Genomic DNA, 13,268 nt, shown 5'->3' on the forward strand with positions numbered 1-13,268 from the left:
TAATAGATGGGTTATGATACCCATTAAAATTGGACAGGGAGCATAGCTTATTATGCTCTTGAATAAGTAGTGCCCATACATGTAGCTTATTGTATTGAAGCTTGGTTTTTATTTATCCTAACTTGGAGCTTAGGCCCCGACAATTCCACTGTAGAATTCCATCCTGTGACAGCTGCTGCAGACGATTAGCCATGATGCAGGCAATTCTGAATCGGCAACGTTAGTTGAGCAAGTAGATCTAAAACTGCTGTCCAAACAGCTTGGTTGACCTGTTGTGCCGGACGGGATCCAGGCGTAACGGTGGCATTCGCAGTGGTTGATGCGTCACGTGTTGGTCCTGTTTTCTGACGACGCAGAATTACCAATTCTTTATGTTTGCGTAGTCGCTCAATCTCTCTGGCCAGTGCGTATATCCGAGCGTCAATGTCATCATGGTCATCATCAGACTGATACAGAGGTTCCGGTAATTTCTGTTTCTTTGTCTGGGACTGCTTGCCACGTTTAAGAACAGAAGAATACAGTTGTGTTTCTGGTGATTTTGCGTCTTCTGCCAAGAGCGTCTCTGGCTCTTCTGCAAGAACCTCATAACGATTGTGTCTTGTTACTATAGTCGTTTTTGGTATAGCCTTTCGTATCCGTACTGTGGCCTTCTGTTTAGTCGGACAATTTATGCTTGTCATATCGTGCTCATCAGATTTACATAAGCCACATCGATATCTTGGTTGGCCTTCTGGTGTGAGCTTTTCTGGATCCATAGTACGCTGTGGGCAAAATACCTGCATGTGTCCACGTTGAAAGCAGCGGTAGCAGAATATTGCCCGAGGGAGGTAGGGTTTAGGTCGCAATATGCAACCATAGTAATAAAACCGTTCTGGAATACATTGAGGGCCCTGTACCGTCACTAAGCATGTACGGCTTTTGCCAATGAATCTAGGTGCGAGTACCCTGTGTGTCGTGGAGGTCAATTCACGACATATTATCTCAGGGGTGTCTGCCGGGTCAATGCCATAGACAATACACCTCTGTATATTTGGGCCCGATGCAAAGTAGCACTGCACAGGTAGGTGGTGATCTGACAGCGGGATAGATGTTAAAGTGCACATTTTCTGCACATCACTGAGAGATGCCAAGTGCACAGTGATCGAGTTGGTACATTTATATGCTGCAAACACTTTGTATTCAGTGGTTTCAAGATATTGGTCGATGACCCTTTGGATATATTTTGTGCCTACTGAAGTTATGTCGTAGCATGAAAGGGGGCGTATATGAACTCGATAGGATTGAGAAGGGGTGGGCGTTGGGCAAGACTGAGAGGGAGCGGGCGTAGGGGAGGCCGTGGAGGAATTGTCTGGGGTGGCCTTTACCTTTTTTGCCGGTTGCTCCGATGCGATGGCGTCTTGTTCAAGCACGTTGATAGGGGTACGTCGCTTGGCTGCATTCGTCGAACCGCCAGAGGGTTGAACGTCCATAGGGTCACCATTGTCCATCGGCACGATTGCGGATAGGTTCACATTCACATCACGAAGTGGACTGTCCTTCGGTGTTGCATCTTGGATATTCGAGCTATTGGTTGCACACTTCGGCTGCATGGTTGGCATGGATGTTGTCACGCGCAGCAGTCCAGCGGAAGGTACAGATGAGGAGCTCACATCACTTGCCCGACATCGCTTTTCGAAGATGTGTCTTTGTTGGCTAATCAATAACCTGCTTTTTCACGCGCTATTCTTTCTGTTTTTATGCACTTGCGAAAATGTAGCTTTCCTGTACCAATATTTCTGTATACCGGTGTTTATGTTTGCATTATCAACTGTACCCACCCCTTTTGTAATATCCCTTGCAAAGGGGTCTTTAAGGAAATAAAACTGAGCTGAACTGAAAGTATGTTGGAAATATGCGTACCACGACTGAGATCATGAGAAAGTGTGACGACAAACTACTCAAAAGATTCTACTGATTGTATGGGAACGTTTACTATTGTATAAGAGGACAGGAAGGTGTTAAGGTGGTGGGTAAAAGATATATGTTTCCATTTGTTCGGATTGAGTCATCAGCCAATGTTCACTCCAATACTGCATATTGTTAAGATTTTGTTGTAAGGTGTTTTAGTCAGTAGCATTAGAAACTGGATCAAGCAGTCGTCGGCGGAAATTCGTATCTTGCAAGATACGTGTTCGGGTGAATGATTAATATTAATAAAAAAAAGAGGAGCGACAAATGATTCCTGAGGGACATCAGAAGTTACAGGGAGAAGACTGAACGATTTGTCATTTGCAGAAACGAATAGGTAGCGATCAGTAAGGAATGCTTCCAGCCATTTTACAACTTCTCTCTGTAATTTCAAGGAAGAAAGCTTTAGTAGTAAGTGGCGGTGAGAAACTTTGTCAAAGACCTTTTCATAGCCGAGAAAAATAGCGTCAGTTTCTTGGTTAGAGTCAAGGTTTACATGCAAGGTCGTGCAGAAACAAAGCTAGTTGCGTTTTGGTAGAGAAACCCTTACGGAACCCATGCTGTGCCGAATGAAAAAATCGATTGGCGTCCAAATTATTCATGATTTTATTTATTTATTTATTTATTTATTTATTTATTTATTTATTTATACATACTGTAGCGCTGTTTTCGCTATAGCAGGAGTGGGTTAAGAAAAGGTACAGAAAATACATCGGAGTATACAACGGTAAACACAAGTGAACACTTTTAAAGAGAACTGATGAAAGAAAATGAAAGAAAAATACACAAGAAGTTATACAGTTATATATATGATCAGGGAGTAAATGACCTGTTCCGTGACTTTGCATGGAAGGCTAGTTACAGAAATGGGTCGATAATTCAGCGGTGTGTTCTTACTACCAGGCTTGTGGATGGGGACGACCTTACCAACCTTCCAGTCGTGAGGCATGGAACCTGTACAAAATGACTGGGAGAATATGCGACTCAATATTGATGAAGAAATATATTTTGTATTTTTTAGAAGTTTAGAGTTTATGCCATCTATAAGAGTTTAAGATGAAAGTTTAAGGTTTTCAGTTATGCGCAAAACATCATCAGGATAAAACACCACGCTCAGCATGCTAGAAGCTATGTTACAGGGGACATTAGACAATGGAAAGTTATTATCATTCGAAAATAATGAGGGAAATGTGTTGTTAAATATGAGTGCGCACTCAGCTTCAGGCATGATATCCCCCATATCATTAACAAGAGTTATAGTGCGTGTGTTACCTGGGTTGACAACTTTCCCAAATTTCTTGGGGTGGTCTGTTAACATTTTGCGTAATATCTTAGCGAGAATGCACGTGTTTTGTACAGCTCTCCTGGTATGCGTAGACAGTAATGCCGGAAAAAGTAAACGCAAATGTTGGTAGTGAGCGCCTGTCCAGTTTTCGTACAGCGAGGCTATATATGGCTAGCCGATTCTTTCATCCGTCGGTCATCTGTCACCTGTACGCCGAAAACTCCTCCGGCGCAATCCAGTGCGCATGTGCCAGAATAAAGGAGAGGGGCACGATTGGCTGCGCCAAGAGTGACGTCGTCGCTGTCCATCACAGCCGAACGCGCACGCAGCGGTTTCTCTGCGGCTCCGAAATGAGTAGGCCGTGCGTCATACATATTCCCTAGGAGTAGGCAGCTTTTGATCAGCAAAACCGCGAGCAGAACCGGGAAGAGCTAGTCTACGCCATGCCGATGCTGCAGCCCGTGCACTAGAGCAGGCCCGTGCAGCCGAGCATACGCAGCAACTGCGTACCCAGGGTTCCGCAGCCTACGAAGCCGTCCTTTATTGAAACACCGGGATTAACCCAGTGATAAACACCGGAACGGTACGTTTCAGCATCGGTGGTTATAACCATCTCTACAGAGGGCTTGGGCGGGGATTTTTTTTGTCACGTTATTTTTCTTGCTGTGGCTGTAATGAGACTTCTGCCGCCTAAGAATTATGGCAAAGTAGTTATGTGGAAATACACAGGGTGGATGAAGCTTCGTGAAAGGGAAAATTGTCATTGAGACGAGTGAAGAACGAAGCGACAAGAGTTGCAGCTTCGTGCTACTTAATGCAATCCATGCGCGTTGTCATAGGTGCCTATGGCCTCCGAGATCGCAACATCGCGCTGGTGCGATTTAGGTGGTTTCGTTGTAATGCGTAGGCAGCAGAAGTTATTGTGCACTTTTCTTTATGAAGTAACACAGCAAAGTAATAGTTGATAAATGTCAGTGGGAAAGGCCGGCGACGTCTAATATGTAGATCAATCATCATCCATAAAGGGACCGTTTAGATTTGTGGCACTTGCATATTTTACGTTATGGCACTGGACGTGCACTTCTTTTTTCTAATGGCGAATTGCAGGTTGAGCGTGCCTGAGACCATGACGTCACGTGCACATAGCGAGTAGACACCACCGTACCATTGAAGGCCTCCCGGAACTTCTTTTTCTAGCACACACAGTTTCTTTTCTGTCATGGCACGATGTGTGCTTGATCACCCGCCGTGGTTGCTTAGTGACTATGGTGTTGGGCTGCTAAGCACGAGGCCGCGGGATCGAATCCCGGCCACGGCGGCCGCATTTCGATGGCAGCGAAATGCGAAAACATCCGTGTACTTAGATTTAGGTGCACGTTAAAGCACCCCAGGTAGTCGAAATTTCCGGAGTCCCCCACTAAGGTGTGCCTCATAATCAGATCGCGTGCTGTAAAGTGACATCAGTCGCAATCAGACTGCCTTGCGAGCGGAACCGAGAAATACCGTGAACAGAGGCCGCAATTAGAACCCGCATGCATTAAACTGTCCTGTTATCGTGGAGGACTTTCAGTGTTAGGGAAATTGAGTATGTCAGTGTCCTACACCGACAAGGAGGTCAAGAGTTCCTTGATGGTCCTGAACTGTTCAGGTCCGAGCCAACACGGGCGAGATTTGATTTACAAGTTCAAAGACGCAGGATCCTCGGTGTTGAACGTATTAGTGCAACAAAGCTCTGGTCCAGGAAGCAGCCATACCCCCGCCATTCATGCCATCCTTTCAGAGTTCAAAGACGTCTTCAACCCGAGCTGGGTCAAATCGACGCACACCCGGTCCATCTGAAGCTCAAGGAAGGCGCCATGCCGAAATTTTGTACGGCCCGTTCCCTTCCATTTGCTTTACGCGACAAAGTTTCGAACGAGATTGATAGGCTCGTAACGCTTGGAGTACTATGACCTGTAACGCACGCTGAGTGGACTACTCCCATTGTGCCTGTAATGAAGGAAAACTGCGTGGTTAGAATCTGTGTTGACTTTAAGGTGACCTTGAATCCCGTCTGTGAGCTGGAGCAGTACCCGTTGCCAGCTATTGATGATATTTTCGCATGCCCTTAATGGTGGGGACTGCTTCAGCACGCTGGATTTAAGAGACGCGTATAACCAAGTCCCCCTCGATGAGGACACAAGGAAAATGTGCGTAATCAATACACACCGTGGTTTGTTTTGCTACAACCGACTGCCGTTCGGCATAGTTTCACTTCCTGCCATCTTCCAGCGGAAAATAGAAACAGTTCCGCAGGACCTGACAGGTGTTCAGGCTTACCTTGACGACGTTTTGGTATCAGAAAAACTTGGTAGCACCGACAGGTTACGACAAGTACTGCAGCGTTTTCGTGAGCATGGAGTGAAGCTCAGACTTGAGAAATGCATCTTTCGCTAAGAGGCAGTGACGTATCTGGGTCATAAAATTGATCGGGAAGGTCTGCATCAAATAGAGGAGCATGTTTAAGCAATCACGCGAGGCCCCAACCCACAAAATGTTCAGAAGTTGCGGTCCTTTCTGGGCATGATTACATTTTATTCGAAATTCGCGCCCAACATGCCTTCCGTACTTGCACCGCTGTATAAGTTTAATATCAAAGAACAGCACACGTTGGTTCTGGGGGCATGCGCAAGAAGCAGCTTTTCGTGAAGGAAAAAAAAAAGCAAATGCCTTCGGGAAGCGGCTGTGCTGGATCACTATGATTCTGAGAGACGCCTCAAGGTAGAGTGTGACGCTTTAGAGGACGGAATAGGGGCATTGCTTTTCCATACATTCGGAAAGATGAACAAATCTGTCGGGTTCCGTTCTAGAACGCTAACAAGGGCTGAGTAAAATTATTCCCAGCTTGAGAGCGAAGCCCTTGCTCATGTGTTTGGAGTGTCCAAATTCCGTGATTACCTCGTAGGCCGAGAATTCATATTGGTCATCGATCAGCAGCCCCTCGTGGCCCTGCTGAAGGCGGATCGACCAACTCCAGCATTGGCAGCCGCCAGAATACAGCGCTGGGGGCTGCACTTAGGCGGATTCCGCTATCAGCTTTAATACTCTCCTGGTAAACAACTGCTCAACGCTGACGCGCTTAGTAGACTGCTACAACGGACGTCTGAGACGAAGCCACCAGAAGCAGACTCACCAGACTATCTGCTGGCCTTGACTGTGTTCGATGAGGGAACTGTGTCAGTTGAGGTACTAAGGCAGTTAACTGCTGGTGACCTAGCTCTGAGTCAAGTTATGCGATTCACTAAAAACGGTTGGCCTCCCTGCGCGAATGGCTTGAACACGAGTGTCGCACCTTTTTTTGACATGAAATTGGAGCTTTCTTTGTCCCACTGGCTGTTATATTGGGTCAGGCGAGTAGTCGTTCCGATGGAGGCGCGACGTCGCATATTATACCTTTTGCATGAGACGCACCAAGGATCGTCCGCTATGAAGGCGGTTGCTAGATCGTCATTCTGGTGGCCAGGGTTAGATCGCGAAATAGAGGCAGTGACAGCGTCATGTCAGAGCTGTGTTCAAACCTGCCCATGCCAGCTACAACAACGCCAAAAAGCTGGCCCGCTACTGTTGAAAAATGGGCAAGGGTGCATATCGATTTTGCGGGTTCTATTGCAGGGAACATGATACTCGTGGTCGTGGACGCATACAGTAAGTGGATTGAAGCTGTGCCACTCCAACAACCAGACGCTTCATGCACAATCAACTGCCTGCGCGGTATCTTCTGCAGATTTTGCGTGCAACGAACCATCGTATCCGATAATGGAACGCAGTTTACCGCTGTCGGGATCGCTACTTTTGTCAAGAGGAACAACATAACGCATCTGCGCACAGCTGTATATCACCCTCAATCGAACGGTCTAGCAGAAAGGGCTGTCAGGACAATTAAGGACGGCCTCAAGAAGATTGGTGAGGGGCGGTTGGAAGATAAGAGAAAGAGGCTGCTTTTCAATTACAGAAGGACACCTAATAGCTCTGGAAAATCACCGTCAGAGCTGCTCATCGGATATAAAATTCGATCCAGTTTAGATACATGATTCCCTCCTGTACACGTAGGGCCAGCCAACGAAGCAGACGAGTGGCCACTGCCATTGCCTGAAGCTACCGTGTACGCCCGCAACTTCGGAACGGGTGAGAAATGGACTCCAGGAATTGTAGAGTCTACAACAGGCTCTCGGATGGTGAACATTCGAACACCGCCCAGATTAGTAAGACGACATGTTGACCAGGTGCGGAACCGGGAAGATGCGATGCCACCGTTAGGTACAGACCAAGAAGCGGCGAATCGAGAATCAGGAACAGGTACTCCTAGCGACTACCCACTGTCGCCGAGAACGTCAGCTCAACAAGGGGGCATAACAGAACCTGAGCATGAAGTTCAGCCGGAACTCGCAGGGAGCAACGCTGAACCCGTCAGACCACCCCAAGCCTCGCGGCGCTGTACACATCAAAGAAAACCAGTACAGCTGCTTCAGTATTAAGGAAGAAGAGATGTTGTGAAGTGACGTCAGCCGCAGTCAGACTGCCTTGCCAGCGCTGAAGGAGCGTGCGTTTATCGTTTGGTATCTTTCCCTTGTTCTCCCTTTCCCCTTCCCCCTCTTCGTTTCGTATATATACGCTCCGAGACGGAAGCAATAAACGTTCATGTTTCAACCTTCGAACTGCGAGCTGTTGTATACAGTAAAATATTCCAAAAGGACGTCTTCTTGGGCAACTTGGTGCGTAGATTTCCTAGGCATACATTGTGGCGCAAAATACACTTCTTGAAAAGGGACAGAAGAAAGGAAGACAGTGAAGCGCTTCACTGTCTTCCTTTCTTCTGTCCCTTTTCATAAAATGTATTTTGCGCCACAAGTACACCTAGTATACAGTAAGACACCGCATGTGTGTCGTAACCATGTAACATCGTGGTTTTCGCACGTAAAACCCCATAATTTCTTTTTAATGCGTGCTTGATCTTGCACTATCCAGCACATGTACACGGCGATCGCAACAGTACATTTATTCATATTCGCGATGTATCATGCGGCGTCGTTAGTTTCTGTTGACCCACCTGTAAACGTGATTTGCTCTCCTAGTCCTACGAAAAGAAAGAAATACTTCTGAGAAGGCTTTCATCTTTAATGTCTTTGATCTTCGAGGGTTTCACTTTTAAGCCACCCGGTCTCAGCGCCAAAAGACGACAATCACGTATGCGTGCACGGTAGCTGTGTTTAGAACGTCGCCATTAGAAATTCAACTTCAGCGTACACGTTACCAGATATTGTGAACAAATATTCGGAAGAAATTAGGAGCAATATTTTTTTCGGAACTCGTTTGGGCAATAAGTTGAATGTGTAATGCGGTCCTTTACTTTGCGTTGAAGCCATAGACAGCATATTCTTAAGTTTGGACTGGTTGCCCGGATGATGTTTTTCTCTAGCAACGATGCGCGCATGTTCTGATTTTCTTCTCGCCCCATTCTCGTCCAATTCTCGTCTGGAGTGCCCGGATAACGGCTCTCGATTTCGGTTCAAGGTCTCTTCAAGCTCTCCGACAACGGGAGCTAAAAGCATTTGATGCTTAAAACAAGAGGGTTCGAAGTTGGCCATTCGATCCTCGACCAGGAAAAAATTACAACAACGGGAATATTTTTTCAATTTCAGACAACAACGCACTAAAGGACGTAGTGTTTAAGGAAGACACGGACACAAGCGCTGTGGCCCTCTCTTCTTTCCGCCCTGCGTCCTTTAGTGCATAGTTGGCTGGAATAGCTTACCAGTGAATCCCATCACACACCTTGCTTCAATGTTTTTCCCCTCCAATTTTCAGCGAACCTGACGTTCGGCAGGAGCCGCAACATCTGCTCGGTGCTCGATTCCTATTGGATTAGGCTGAAGTGCAGTGCAACACATGGACACGGGCGGAAAGAACGACAAACACAACGTAAAACACAGACACAAAGTACATTCAGCAGGACTACAGTGCACAACGCAAACTGGTGGCCGTAATGCTCGCGGAACCTTGCTGCTGCACATGTTGAAAGTGTCACATCACGGACAGCTACTGGGAAGAGATCAAACTGACGCACGTCCTCTGTCGCCAACAGTAAATCTACATTCCAATTGACGTGCCTCCACTCTACCCTGACGCCATTCGGTGATTTGTGCCACGTTTCCTATGCCGCGACAGCGAGATTCGACCACCAAGGGCATCCAGGCCTGCAGTGAGGGTCACGGCGGCGACGCTATCAACTGCGGTAGCCGCCGCGGCGGCGCATCGCTCTGCTCAGCTTCGGCCACCGAGTACTGTTCGAGGCCTCCTGGCGGTGGATCCACCACAGTGCAACGCAGACCCGCATTGAAGTACACGTAGCGGCTGCTCCACAGCAGGGTCAGGTGCCACAGGCTGCACACACCGCCAAGCAGTGACACTGCGGCCATCGTGTAGAATAAGCCCTTGACGGTGCTGTGAACCTGCGAGCGTTGAAAGGGCGAGCAAATTAGTGGTGCCGCTCGAAGTGGTCTTTTCACAGTGGTGGTCTCGCCTGAACGCTTGTTCAGGGCGCCCACAGGCTACGACAGAGAATGAATACAGCAAAGGCCTTAGCTTAAGAAGAAGCACAATTAAATGTCCGGGATAGCACGCACACCTGTTTATATGATTGCACGGGGCGTTGGGTCAGGAGGCTTTTAAGTTAAATTGACTCGTTCTATGGAAAGACAGCGTAACACCTGACACTACATAATGACAAATGGGCAGATCATATCTATCACTGGATTTATTTTTCGATCTATTCGAGATTAGATAACGCTGACAATGGCCCACTTTCATAGCTGGCTTCGCTGCACCTCTAAGGTATCAAAGTTATGTGATTAACTCACACAAAATATGATACCAAAAGGTGAATTCCGGGGTTTTACGTGCCAAAACCACGACATTACTAGAGGGCACGCCATAGTCAGGGATTCCGGTAGTGGTGGTGGTGGTGGTGCAAACATCTTTATTTTCAAGTTTCAATACTGGCAATACTGCAGCTTCGAGGCCTAGGTCACTCTGGCAGCTCCTATATCAGGGAAGTAACGCCGGAAGAAGTAGAGAAAGCCTTAGGAGCTGTGCAAAGGGGAAAGGCAGCTGAGTAGGGTCAGGTAACAGCAGATTTGTTGAAGGATCGTGGGCAGATTCTACTAGAAGAAGTGGCCACCCGGTATACGCAATGCCTCATGACCTCTAGCGTACCGGAATCTTGCAAGAATGTGAACATATTCCTAAGCCATAAGAAAGGGGACGCCAGGGACTTGAAACATTATAGACTGATCATTTTACTGTCCGTTGTCTACAAAGTATTTACCAAGGTAATCGCAAATACAATCAGGAACACCCTAGACTTCTGTCAACCAAGGATCAGGCAGGATATCGCAAAGGCTACTCAACAATAGCCCATATCCACACTATCAATCAGGTGATAGAGAAATGTGCGGAATATAACCAACACTTATATATAGCTTTCATTGATTACGAGAAAGCGTTTGATTGAGTCGAAACCTCAGCAGTTATGGAGGCATTACGGAATCAGGGTGTAGATGAGCCGTGTATAAATATACTGAAAGATATCTATAGCGGCTGCATAGCCACCGTAGTCCTTCATAAAAAAGCAACAAAATGCCAATAAAGAAGGGCGTCAGGGAGGGAGTTACGATCTGTCTAATGCTATTCACAGCATGTTTACAGGAGGTATTCAGAGACCTGGAGTGGGAAGAATTGGGGATAAGAGTTAATGGAAAATACCTTAGTAAATTGCGATTCGCTGATAATATTGCCTTGCTTAGTAACTCAGGGGACCAATTGCAATTCATGGTGACTGACCTGGATAGGCAAAGCAGAAGGGTGGGTCTAAAAATAATCTGCACAAAACTAAAGTAATGTTAACCTGTCTCGGAAGAGAACCGCAGTTTACGGTGAGTAGCGAGGCACTGGAAGTCGTAAGGGAATACATCTACTTAGGAAAGGTAGTGACCGGGGATCCGGATCATGAGACTGAAATAATCAGAAGAATAAAAATGGGCTGGGGTGCGTTTCGCAGGCATTCTCAATCATGAACAGTAGGTTGCCTTTATCCCTGAAGAGAAAAGTGTAACAGCTGTGTCTTACCAGTACTCACCTACGGGGCAGATACCTGGAGGCTTACGAAAAGGGCTCTGCTTAAATTGAGGATGACGCAACGAGCTATGGAAAGAAGAATGATGGGTGTTAGCGGATAAGAATTATGGGTGTTAAAAGATGAGAAGAGAGCAGATTGGGTGAGGGAACAAACGCGAGTTAATTACATCGCAGTTGAAATCAAGAAAAAGAAACGGGCAGGGCATGTAGTGAGGTGGGAAGATAACCGGTGGTCATTGAGGGTTATGGACCGGATTCCAAGCGAAGCGGAGCGTAGCAGGGGGCGGCAGAAAGTTAGGTGTACGGATGAGATTAAGAAGTTTGCAGGAAAAACACGGCCACAATTAGGAGATGACTGGGGTAGTTGAAGTGTGGGAAAGGCCTTTGCCCTGCAGTGGGCGTAGCCAGGCTGATGATGATGATAATGATGATGATGATGATATCAGGGAGTCGAGGCTGGAATCCATGATATAGGAGAGGAGTCAATTAAAATATGCACAATGGAGCCACGCACGGAGGCTATCCGTATCAGTCGGTGACTCCTGGAGGAAGGAGCCTTTTTTGAATGTCTTCTGTGGCAGTGCAATTCTGAAGGCGATGTGCCACATCAACCGCTTCTCTGTTGCAGCACATTTGACAGAGTAGCCTAGCCTTTTGTTCCTCGTAGTACTGCGGACGCTGCCGCCAACGTTTCATGATGCATGGTGTGCGGGAGACTCCAAGTCCGTAAAATGACTTCCCCATTTCTCGCCAGGCGCAGCGCGATGGTGACCGTTGTGTTAGTAGCGCAAAACGTAGACGGGACACGAGACGAGAAGGCGATGCTACAAGGGCTGACTTTCAGCAACATTCATTTGAAAGAAACACAGCTTCTTATACCTTTGCCCACACATGTCACAGACACGTCATTGCACATCATGTGAAAAACACAATTTTTTGCATTCAAGATAATGATTGTAAGTGCAAAAGCTCAATTTATTATTTTTTTTGTTAGTCACAAGGGCGGCGTGCTAACACATTGGTCACGAAGTCTGGCCATCTCGGCCGCCTCAATGATCTCCCGAACCAGCTGGTCATTGTGATTTTTCCGCACTTCCGAGCGTCTGAATTCTGCGGCAAAAGTTTTAGAGGGGGCAATCCCTGACGTGGCTACCTAGATTCATGTTCACCGGCTCGACCTTAAGTTTATGCTCTTTTAGTCTTTCGATGCCCGCTAGATAAGAGGTACTCCCGGCGTGTTTTAATGCGCAAGCATTTTTGGTAGAGTACCGCTGCAAGATTTCCATCACGCGAAAAGTGTAATGCCTGGTATCTGCGCAAAAATGCGTAATTTGACAAGTTAAATTTCTCGTTATAGCAGTGCAAACGTAGATGATTGGTAGCTTTATAACCGATGTGCAACAATTAAAACAAATATTTACAGAGAGAATACCCATAGGGCTACTTACAGCTCCATAGAAAATCCATCGACAAGGGGTGAATTAACTTGAAATTTGGGGTGGGGCAACTGAAATCTGGCAGTGAGTCAACTTAAGTTTGACAGTGGGCCAACATAAAGTTTGGCCATGCGCGAACTTAAATCTGGGGGTGGGCCAAGTTATATTAGGGGGTGGGCTATCTTGGAATTTGGGGTTGGGCTAGCTTGAAATATGGGGGTGGACCAATTTTAAATTGAGGGGGGCTAACTTGATATTTGAGGGTGGGTCAAGCGAAATTTCAGGATGGGCAAAGTTAAATTTGTGGACGCGCCAACTGAAATTTGGGGGTATCCTTATTCGTATGCGTATTAAGACAACTCCAGCTGAGTGTGTTCGCCTACTTTTTTTGCAGTATGCAGCTATTGCCCCTCACTTCCTTGTAAAGC

At 46.8% G+C, this 13,268-nt stretch overlaps 1 protein-coding gene across 2 annotated transcripts in view; it reads right to left on the reverse strand.

The window, feature by feature from the left end:
* Positions 1-9,191: 9,191 nt before the first annotated feature.
* Positions 9,192-13,268, reverse strand: part of LOC126535593 (sarcospan-like) — a 343,164-nt gene continuing 339,087 nt past the window's right edge. The window contains exon 5 of one of the 2 annotated variants that reach the window (XM_050182413.2): positions 9,192-9,720. In XM_050182413.2, the coding sequence (XP_050038370.1) occupies positions 9,478-9,720 (243 nt within the window). In that variant the 3' untranslated portion in view covers positions 9,192-9,477. The remainder of the gene's footprint in view (positions 9,721-13,268) is intronic. The other variant, XR_011895599.1, reaches the window with a different exon arrangement.

This window comes from Dermacentor andersoni, chromosome 7 (genome assembly GCF_023375885.2).
Source record: "Dermacentor andersoni chromosome 7, qqDerAnde1_hic_scaffold, whole genome shotgun sequence".
In the NCBI taxonomy this organism is placed as follows: Eukaryota; Metazoa; Arthropoda; class Arachnida; order Ixodida; family Ixodidae; genus Dermacentor; species Dermacentor andersoni.